The 10,742-nt window shown below is 35.4% G+C and overlaps 3 protein-coding genes across 21 annotated transcripts; 2 read left to right on the top strand and 1 right to left on the bottom strand.

Annotated features, from left to right (window-relative positions):
* Nucleotides 1–299: 299 nt before the first annotated feature.
* Nucleotides 300–1,356, top strand: LOC100813090 (heavy metal-associated isoprenylated plant protein 26). Its single transcript, XM_003540606.5, has 2 exons — nucleotides 300–711; nucleotides 887–1,356. Exons 1-2 carry the CDS (start codon nucleotides 628–630, stop codon nucleotides 1,061–1,063), a joined length of 261 nt encoding a protein of 86 aa, XP_003540654.1. The 5' UTR covers nucleotides 300–627; the 3' UTR covers nucleotides 1,064–1,356.
* A 2,000-nt stretch (nucleotides 1,357–3,356) lies between these two features.
* On the top strand, nucleotides 3,357–6,186 carry LOC100791834 (WD-40 repeat-containing protein MSI2-like). Its single transcript, NM_001255049.3, has 6 exons — nucleotides 3,357–3,706; nucleotides 3,792–4,103; nucleotides 4,225–4,368; nucleotides 4,702–4,826; nucleotides 4,995–5,090; nucleotides 5,757–6,186. The coding sequence occupies exons 1-6, from the start codon at nucleotides 3,401–3,403 to the stop codon at nucleotides 5,977–5,979; spliced, it is 1,206 nt and encodes a 401-aa protein (NP_001241978.2). The 5' UTR covers nucleotides 3,357–3,400; the 3' UTR covers nucleotides 5,980–6,186.
* Nucleotides 6,187–6,775: 589 nt separating this feature from the next.
* Nucleotides 6,776–10,450, bottom strand: BZIP122 (bZIP transcription factor bZIP122). 19 transcript variants are annotated; one of them, XR_001383657.2, is made up of 6 exons: nucleotides 10,228–10,450; nucleotides 9,307–10,119; nucleotides 7,735–7,799; nucleotides 7,501–7,598; nucleotides 7,256–7,310; nucleotides 6,776–7,116 (listed from the first exon to the last, which is right to left on the bottom strand). XR_001383657.2 is itself a non-coding variant. In XM_006591866.4 (4 exons), the coding sequence occupies exons 2-3, from the start codon at nucleotides 10,091–10,093 to the stop codon at nucleotides 7,771–7,773; spliced, it is 816 nt and encodes a 271-aa protein (XP_006591929.1). In that variant the 5' UTR covers nucleotides 10,094–10,119; nucleotides 10,228–10,450; the 3' UTR covers nucleotides 6,776–7,310; nucleotides 7,735–7,770. The 19 variants fall into 19 exon arrangements, 7 of the variants coding, with proteins under 7 accessions (XP_006591929.1, XP_040863057.1, XP_040863055.1 ...); XR_003263588.2 differs by having other exon boundaries at nucleotides 7,501–7,593; XR_005887330.1 differs by having other exon boundaries at nucleotides 9,350–10,119.
* Between the last annotated feature and the right edge of the window lie 292 nt (nucleotides 10,451–10,742).

The raw sequence follows: 10,742 nt of genomic DNA, 5'->3' as shown, positions 1-10,742 counted from the left end.
AGTCAACACCCATTTTTCCATGAAGTAGGTCCAATTTATTTTTTCAAAAGAAGTGGCAGCCCTTGGATGCGGCACTGTACAATGGGCTCGAGTATATTTCCTTGTGAGGCCTTTCTGAGCTGACACTAATGAGATTGAGGCCTACTTACATGGGCTTAAAGCAAAACAACCCAAAGATTTCCCTTTGGGCCTTGAAAGAAAAAAATTCAGGGAGTTTCTTTTGTTCTGTGCACCGCCACACCTCTCTTCCCGGACGTATTTGGAAATAAAAATATTACTTGAAAAAGATAGAATGGATACCCCATACGGTCATTACATTACTTGTAACGACCCACACCTCCTTTCCTCAATCGATTAACATTGCCACCCCCATGCATCTCATCTCATCAAAACAAAACCAACCGACTAAATGTTCGTTTTATTTTGGCTGTTACTATTTCTTACGGACTTGTCGGTTTCACAGCTAGAACTTTCTACTGCATCCGATATATATAGTATTCATCACTCGTTTAATTTTTAGCCTTGGTCTTCGCAATAAATAATAGTAACTTCTAATAGATGAGGCCAACCAAAGTAGTAACGTAGTAGTAGCAACCAGCAACAATATTCAATCTCATACACAGAAAAATGGGTGCTTTGGATCACATCTCTGAGCTCTTTGACTGCTCCCACGCCAGCTCCAAGCTCAAGAAGAAACGCAAACAATTCCAGGCAAACCACTTCATATCACAATCATAGATTTATATATATATATATATATATATACACACATCATATCCGTGCCACTATGTTGTAATTTTTCTTTTTATCCGTCGATCAGTATTTAAGATTTAAAATAATTAACGCATTGTGTTGAATTAATTGAGTCATTTGATGCACGTAACAGACGGTGGAGGTGGAAGTGAAGATGGACTGCGAAGGGTGTGAAAGAAAGGTGAAGAAATCGGTGGAAGGGGTGACAGAAGTGGAGGTGGATCGACAGGGTAGCAAGGTGAGTGTTTCGGGGTACGTGGAACCCTCAAAGGTGGTTTCACGCATCGCTCACCGCACCGGCCTTACGTGAAATCGTTATGTGAATCTGATGTGAACACCACACCACACCACACCTCATCCTGTCTTATTGGTTAGTTTCTCTTTCCTTTTGTTTTTCTTTTTCTTGTATCATATCGTAGTAGCAAAAAAAAAAAAACAACATAAAAGTAAAATAGGTCACCTGTTCATGAGGGGAACGCTTTTGGCAATGGACATGTATCCTTAATAGTGATGTTTTATTTATTTATAATGTCATGTTGGGAAATTTGATATCTTTGTATTGTAATTAATGATTATTTTATGAATCCATATATTACAAATTAATGCGCCTTTTTTTCTGTTTGTGTTAGTATATATTTTTTTCTTGCTATGTTATTTCAGATTAGATCGATAAAACTAAAAAATTAACTTATTGAAATATAATTAATTATAAGTATTTAATAAAATTAACGGTAAAAGAAGTAATTGAAAAATTTTAAATAACAAAAAAAATTGAATAAATTTTTTAAGATAAAAATGAAATAAAATACAATAATCTTCTTAAATATTTAAGAAAGTTGTTTCATCTAACATTTTAAAAGATGCTATAAAAGTTATAAAAAGAGTAAAAGTTAATTGAAATGCACAACTAAACATAGCTCAGTTGTGGTTTGTTTTTTCACATTTTAAAACAGATTGTTTTGCCTAAAAACATCACACAGCATGCGAGGGGAGGTAGATGCATGCATATAACGACGTGTCATCGTAGATTACTGGTTTGTTTATTTCTTTTACTGATCAGGTGATATTAGCGTTTTTTTTTAAAAAGACTGGTAGCAAGCTATGATAAAGAATAATAAAAAAAGGAAATAAGAAAAAAAAATGCTGTCTTATCAATATTAACTCACATATTCGCAATTCATCATCCTTCGAGAGACGGAGCGAGGAAGAAGCTTTTCTGCTTCAATTTGAAGAATAAATACAATCATACACTTGATAATTGAAAATCTCTTAGCAGGATGAATTATAAATTGAAAAGAAAAAATTAGGTACACAATAGTTCAAACAATCAATTAAAATAAGTAGGTGAAAAGTTATAATTAATTAACTTCATGATTACATGCAAAAGCAACCCAAACAAGTATGAATGATTACATGGTTGATATGAAAAAAGATAATTTACCTCTTACGTATGGCAAGTTGGGAGTGGGTTTGTATGTGTGTGTATAAAAAGAAAACCACGGAAAAGTTATATGCATCTCCCCACTCTTCATTTTCTATTATCTTTGCTTTTACTTTTATTCTCTTCATGAAAAGACCATCTCCCCACTCTCATGAACGAGAAAAGTAATTTACATTGTAACCGAACTTAATTAAGCATATTTTTAACAACTGTTAGTAATACTCATCTTGAAATATTCCTAGCTCACATTTTATTTTGTGGGTGATGTTGTTTGTCGTCGGTCATTCTAACTACAAATTTGTTTGGAATAACATTCAATGTCCTCTCGATCGTTATCTTTTTTTTTTCGGGGACTCTCGATCATTATCTTAACTTTTAGTGAGATTCTTTAATGAATTTAATTAAAACATATAATAGTGTAAACCTTTTTACATTGTCTTTTTAATTATAAATCATTATATATGAAAATATTGTTATCTTTTTTAAAAGTATTATAAAATTATATTTAAAATCATTTTAAATTGGTTAACAATATATAAATCTTTACACCAAGAGTATGTAAATATTCTAACTATGTCCGAAATACATCTGAAGATGACAACAAAAAAATCAAAATATAGTTTAACGCGCCTATACAAATATTTGTGATTGATGGAATGATAGCCTTCGTATGAGTAAGCTATATCATGAATTAGAATAGAGGATTACCATATTTCAACGCGGCCCTTTAATTGATTGTTGTTGAAAGTTAGAATGTCACAACCCAAGCACAAAAGTTGATGAACCAATGTAAAAGCAAAAGGATGAGTCTCTGGACTTGGGTTAAAGTTATTTTTCTGGTTTAAAACTTTAATTTCAGACTTTTTGTTAAATTAGAACAATTCACATCAGTTGATCTACGAGTTTGGTGGTAAGTTGAGATTAAATTTATTTTTTAATTTAAGAATGGAAAATAAAAAATGTCCCAATATTTGTTTTTAATCTATATCAAAGATATTATCCGAATAAAAAATTATTAAGGATATTATCTAGCAATAGTTATTTATAGATGGGCCTGGGGAGATTTTGAACCAAATAGACCTGACCATCTAATCCCAGCCCAAGCCCAGCGCAAGTGTAATGCTCTGCTCCACTATTAAAACCTGCGTTTCTCTCTGACAGTGGCATTCGCGCGCGAGGGTTTGAAGTTTTGGCGCTGAAAGAAAAATGGCGGAAGAGTACGAGGAAGGTGGTGAGGTTGAAGAAGAGTTCTCCGTTTGGAAGAAGAACACTCCTCTATTGTACGATTTCTTCATTTCTCACCCTCTTCAATGGCCTTCTCTCACCGTTCACTGGCTTCCCTCCTCTCCCCAACCTCACTCCCATCCTTCCTTCAATCTCCACAAACTTCTTCTCGCCACTCACACTTCCGAAGGCGAATCAAACTTCCTCATGCTCGCTGACGCATCCCTCCCCGTAGACACCTCACAACACATCGTCGCCACCGATCCGAACAACCCCGTTCTTCCCAAGGTTTGTGTTTCTCTAACCCCTTTTTTGCTCCATCGGTTTATGCGTACCAACTGTTTGATGAAATTTCTCTGCTAATTTTTTGTAGGTGGAGATTTCTCAAAGGATTTCTGTTGATGGGGAGGTGAATCGAGCGCGGTGCATGCCGCAGAACCCTAGTATTGTTGGTGCCAAGACTTGTAATTCCGAGGTTTATGTGTTTGATTTCACCAAGGAACGTGGGAGTGCGTGTGACCCTGATTTGAGGTTAAGGGGTCATGATAAAGAGGGTTATGGTTTGTCTTGGAGCCCTTTTAAGAACGGGTATCTTTTGAGTGGTTCGCATGACCATAAGGTTTGCTTGTGGGATGTGCCTGGTGCCTCTCAAGAGAAGGTGCTTGATGCACTTCATATTTATGAGGTAATGCTGAGAATTGGTGACGGTTGTTTTTTTATGCTTGGTGTGCTGTGTTGGTCTTTTTTGTTAGGTTAGGTTGCCTGGCATTTTGGTGATTGAATTGGGCTTTTGATTGTATTGGCAGGGTCATGAGAATGTGGTTGAAGATGTGTCATGGAATTTGAAGGATGAGAATATGTTTGGGTCCAGTGGAGATGACTGCAAATTGATCATTTGGGACTTGCGGACAAACAAAGCCCAACAATCAGTCAAACCACATGAAAAGGAGGTATGCTTCGTAATCCTTGCAGTGTCTCTTGTTCGTCAAGTGTGCTGACTGCATGGGGTTATGACAACCACCACATTAGGGTTGTGTGTACAATGACATTGCTAAAAACTACAGGATTTTGGAACCAATGATAGTACACACTGTAGTTAATATTTACCGTAGTTTGTGTGCCTTTCTTTTTGTTGTAGTTAATTGTTACCGTTGTTTAAACTGAAATATACTCCCCATGTCTCTGTATATTTGCCTCATCCGACTCTCATCTCACTCTTTACCGGAATATCGTTTGTTTGTTACTGATAATGTTATATTGTATCTGTTTTCTTGTTGGATCAGGTGAACTTTCTTTCTTTCAATCCATATAATGAATGGATTTTGGCTACAGCATCTTCAGATACAGATGTTGGCCTCTTTGATACACGGAAGCTGGCAGTGCCGCTACATATTTTAAGTAGCCACACGTATGTCATTTGTCTATCATGCTGTGTGTATTAACAATGCCTTGGTCCGTTGGTAAAATAATTATTTTTGTTGATACTATTTCAATGTGACGACTGACTAGTCATTAGTAGCTTAGAATATTTCAATTTTGTTTACTCACTGATTTGGTTTGTTTTTAATGTGTATAGAGATGAAGTTTTCCAGGTAGAGTGGGATCCTAATCATGAGACTGTGTTGGCATCTTCTGGTGCTGACAGACGGCTGATGGTTTGGGACCTTAACAGGTAAGGGCAGACTCCAGAATGTTTTGTTTCTTTCTCTTTCTTGACAATTTGTTGTGATTAGTTGATCTACTACTGTAAGAAGAATTATGGTCTAGGTTATCAAATCAAGAATTGCCAAGCTAACTTTTGAATTGGGAATAGATGATATGGTGTTAAATGTAATAATTTTGAACTAGAAATTGATAAAACCACCTCACCATAAAGCAATGAAATAGCCAAATAAAGTGCATGCATCGAAGGAATGAGTGGCAAATAAAGTAGTGGAATAATCGAATGATATATGTTTAGAGGTGTTCCTTTAATTTCTTTTGATTTAACAATTTAAGTCTATATGACTTGTACTTTATGGAAATTGGTGACATAAAAGTGAGAAACAAAAAGGAAAAAGTAATAAATTGCCGAATCATGTGATTCATATTAATGATATGAAATTGCAATGGTTCATTATGAATCATAAAATTTAAAGTCATTTGAGTTTCTTATGATACAAATCCATAAGTAGCCAAATCACATTGTAGGATTCGAATAATGAATCTTAGATTCTAATAACTATGATTATGCTTATTTAGATTCACGGTGCAAACTCTATATTCAATAATGGCATAATAATTATAAACAAAAGGATTTGAAATCTTCCCTTAACGCTTTATTTTCATGATGGCTCAGAGTTGGTGGTGAGCAGATAGAGGGAGATGGTGAAGGTGGCCCTCCTGAACTACTATTCTCTCACGGGGGTCACAAAGGGAAAATATCAGATTTTTCATGGAACAGAAATCAGCCATGGGTTATCTCAAGTGTAGCTGAGGACAATTCTTTCCATGTCTGGCAAATGGCTGAGAGCATTTACAATGACGGAGATGATGACAACATGTGGACGGCCGATGATTAATTAACCAGACACATGATCAAAGGCGATGATGCTCTTATTACCATTGCTTTATTGTTTTAATGGAATCTTTGACCATTTGGTGTCATGTGAATGTCTTGTGATCATTAACAACTGGAACAGTGATGGCAACATAGTATCTTTGTCAAACATGAACTCTTTTTTATATGCAGAATTGATTTCTGAAGCACGTTTAAAAGTACTATGATGATAAATCCTATGTCTGCCGCAGCGTGCTTGAGACTTGAGAGTTTATACACACACAATGATTGCTTTTACAACAGAACTAGAACAATAAAGTTTGAGGGTAAGAAAGAAATTTCCTTAGTGTTATTTATAAATAATTGGTCTTTAAACGAAAAAAAGTTTGTAAATAAAACTCTTGAGGAAAAATTGTTTTTCAAAAGGCTTTTGTTATCTCACATTAATGTTCATCGAACAAGTTTGATGTCATTAATAAATTGTAGATGTAGCTTTTGACATAAGAAAATTTTAACGTTCAACAAGCAAGTAAGGACATCTCTAATGTAGGTGTTTCATAAGTTTTTAAAATTTAACAATATTGTTTAACAAGTTTTTACTATCGAAGCAGATGACTTGATAGTGACTTACTTAAGTGGGTTACTTATATATTAACAACCGTTGTTTAATTAATTCTTACCAGTTAAAGATTTTTTAATTATAAAATTTAATATAATTCAAGTTAAACAATTACTCTAACAACTTTAGCAATAGAATAAATTTTTATGTCGAATTTTTAAATCTATGTAACAATGACTCAAAAATTTAAGATAAACAATTTATTTAAGCAATTATTTACTATAGAGACTCTAACGCAAAGTAAAATTATTACAAATTTTGTCCACAACGGCGGTCGAAGTAGAAGATACAATAATGTAATGTTTTATTAATCATTCCAAAAGAGGATCAGCAAGAGCATTTTTAATTTACCGAAATCTATTCAAGACTTGTTCTCTAAGGGCAGACAGGCAGATATGCTTTTCCCATCATCGAAACAGTTACTTTGCGTTCTCAAATACAAAACAAATCACTTGTCTGTCTTAACTTGTAGAAGACATGCCCATATGCAAAATCTTCAGTTAAAGGAACAGTTCCTTCTACCCTTGTCCAGCAAAAATGCTAAAGACAGAAGTAAACCTCTCATATTATTAAGATAAACAAAGATGGAAAAAGAACAACGCCGGCAACCATACAAGCCAATTTTATCATTTCACTCACACAAAATTATATATTACACAAAATGACATTGGTGTCTCACCTGTCCACAGCACTAAGTACTGAAAGATGAAACACACCCCCATCTTCCCTAAGTTCTGCAATCCAGCAATGAAAAACTAGCGAATTTAGAAAACATGAATCACCACTTTATATCCTCTTATTATTAAACAAAGTAAACACTACTCACATACTTGACATATTTAAAATTGGCAGATCATAGAAACTTTTGTGATATCAGTTTAACTTGTCCCATGCATAAAAAAAAAAAAAAACAGGAAACTTAACTGCATAGAGAAGCACCAAATCTGTCTTGGCCAGAAGCTATGCTGGCTGCAGATCAACTACTCTATTTCGTTTGAATAAAACATTAATCTATGACTAATCTTCCATAGTAGAACAGCCATTCGAACCACGATAATGCAGCAGAGGGTCAAAAAGAGAAAATTGTTTTAAAAAAAGACTTGATGGATAGCTGATGCTTCAACTGGTAACGAGATATTTATTGGAAGGAGATATTACCATGGCAAAGATGAAAACCACCAATTTATTAATTCTTCAACCAGCTGTCACAGCATGAGATCCCCCTAAGAAATAAACATCCATTAGAGCATTTTAAAGTCATCATACTGGACTCAATCCCAATTCTTTGGGAAACGGGGATAAAAGGAATTGAATAATAAATAATTGAAAAAAAAACCTTGTTTCAACCCTCTAGGTAGAGTTGGTAAAAACGTTCAGCACAATAATTTGGTACTTTGAATCTTTAAATTTCAATTGCTTAAATCTTCTGGGAGGAGATTTAGTCATAAAACATGGCACCATTTTGTTAACTCGTGCATACATACATGTTACATGTAGTTATCTTACAAGTCTTACAAGAACTCTAATACTAGTAAATAGTAATAGTAATACTGTAATAATAACTACCCTTTCAAAACCTAGCATTCTCACAGAAGCTAACAATAATACCATATAAAATCTAGCAATCAGATTTCAGCCCTAGAATATAAGGACAACTACGAAATTTAGCAAACACAAACTATACCAAATATATGTTAAAAAAAAGGTGTTTCTGTGTGACCATCTTAATTCAGAACTCCCAACAATTCATGACCTAAACAGAAAAAATGTAGAAGATCGCATTGTTGAGCATGAGCAAGTTCACCTCCCATGCTTTTCTCTTTCTCTCCCTCTCTCAAATCTCAACACTTTCTAATGACGGAGCCAGAGGAGGCTTACGGGGGGGCACTGATAAAATTTTCATTTTTTTTTATTTAACGGGTGATAATAGTTATATTTATGATATTTGAAAAGTATAAAATATAAATTAGAAATATTTTTAAAGAAATTATTAAAATTATATATAAACGAGATGAAACTTAAAACTGTAAAAAAAGGCCAACTAATAGATAGTGGGTGGGGGAAAAAAGATCAAATCACACAAAAAGAAAAATACATAAATTGAATGCTCTTTATACTGTAGCCTGTAGGTAAAAAACTTGTGCCAAAGAAGAAAAATTGACAGATTCTACTATAGAAGTAGTAAAAGAATGGTTGAATGAGTAATGGAAATGTTAACATATAATACTAAATTCAGTACTAAAATATGGTAAATCTAAAGAAAAGACAGGTATACAACATGCAACGAATATAAACAAAAGGCCAAATCTAATATCCAATAAATTAAACTTTTCCTAAAATCACTTTCTTATGAAATCCTGCACATTAGAACTTTTTTTCTTGCAAACAAAAGGCCCACAATGGCAAGAGAATATGTCCATGAGAGCCATAAGCTTGGTAGAGCTAGCAAGTATTATTGAAAAAATTTCTATTAGTCAGGCCCCCTAAGTCACTACATAGCTCCGTCCCTGGAATCTATACTGCACGTTTACAAAGCAAAACTAGATAACAAGACAAACAATTAGCACTGAATCCAAAAAAAAGTGACCGAATATACTAGGCAGATCATAATCATACCATGAGCAGCAATTAAAATGCAAGCTAGTATAAGCACAAATTCAGTAGTAACAAATCAAACATTTCAATTTACCCTATAATCAGATAGTGTGTGTCATCAAATTCAAGTGCCACCTTTTCTTTTATTTGATGCAGAAGAATTTACATTAGACCTTGCCTGTCCAACCCCACAGGCACGAAGATCCTTGAGCCCCAAATTCTGGCTTGCCAGACACTGCAGGTTCTCAAATTCACAACCATCAAACTCTTCCCCATTCAAAGCCGCACTCTCCCCAATTTTCCCATAGGGGTGATGGCAATACACCCGATCATCACATTGCAAGTTACAAGGGTTCATCACATAAGAACCAGGCAAGTTAGCCACCGGAGGGTTCGCATTCGGCGTTGGTTTCTGATAGGGAAACGACCCAATTTCCCCTTCAATCCTCCCCCTTATGTCAACCAACAAACACTTGAGCCTCGCGATTTCGGCCTCGAGAGCCGCCTGCCCCTTCAGCTTCTTCATCAAGTGCTGGTTCAGAGCCCTCAACTTCACAACCTCGTCCTCCAGCGACGCCGCACGCGCCTTCTTCTTCTCGCGGTACTTCCGGACGGCCTCTTTGTTCCCCAGAGACCGCTTCTTCGACGACGACGACTTCTTCTCGGCGGACTCGGCGGTGTCATCGGTGGCGACATGGTCCTCCTCAGGGGCGGGGACGATTTTGGTGTGGACATGGTAGCACGTGTGAGTGTGGGAGAAATCGGGGCCGGGAGGGTTACAGGTGTGGGTGTGGGTGCAGGCGTGCGTGTCCTTGAGAAGCTCGTCGAAGAAACTGTCCATTGAACCGCTGCTGGGAAGCTCACCCATGTTGGGACTCGAAAACACTTCATGGTTGGAGAAATCAAGCTCGCCGTCATCCATTGAAACGGAAACACCCAAATTCAAACCTAGTAAATAGTGTGCGAATTTGAATTGAATTGCAATTGGGAACGAAACCCTAATAAGATAACACAGGCAGGATATGGGAAACAGAAACAAAAGCGAAATGGACCTACCGGGAAGAAGCGATAAGTTCAGAGAATCCACGGATTGATTACTTTCAATCGGTTCTAATTTATACGTATTCTTCTAGTCTCAGACTTACATGTGATCGAGAATGTGTGAATGTCTGATTGTTCTACGATGATAATTCGCGTAGGGCCAAGACCTCTACCTCTTCTCCTTATTCTGGGTCCACACTCTCTATTGTCATTGGTATCAGAATAATATTCTTCCTTTTCTCCCTTTTTAATTATAAAAACTTAATTATTTTAATTGTTAATATTTTTTTAAAAATTTATTCTTAATAATTCTTAATTTAGTGTGAATCTGCTTATCTTCTTCGATTAGAGAAAAAAATATATAATTTAAGATATTTTAGTAAAATAAGAGAAATAAAATCAAATCTTATCGTAAGAAAAAAAAAATTGTTGACCGATAGAGACAGAGAAAATAATACCAAGTTTTGTAAGTGTACTTCTATAATTTATTAAATCACTTTCGTCTTTCTAAAGGTACTAAGATTTTAACA

This window comes from Glycine max, chromosome 12 (genome assembly GCF_000004515.6).
Source record: "Glycine max cultivar Williams 82 chromosome 12, Glycine_max_v4.0, whole genome shotgun sequence".
Taxonomy (NCBI): domain Eukaryota; kingdom Viridiplantae; phylum Streptophyta; class Magnoliopsida; order Fabales; family Fabaceae; genus Glycine; species Glycine max.
Note: the sequence above shows the minus strand (reverse complement) of the source record. Positions and strands in the feature narration are given on the sequence as shown.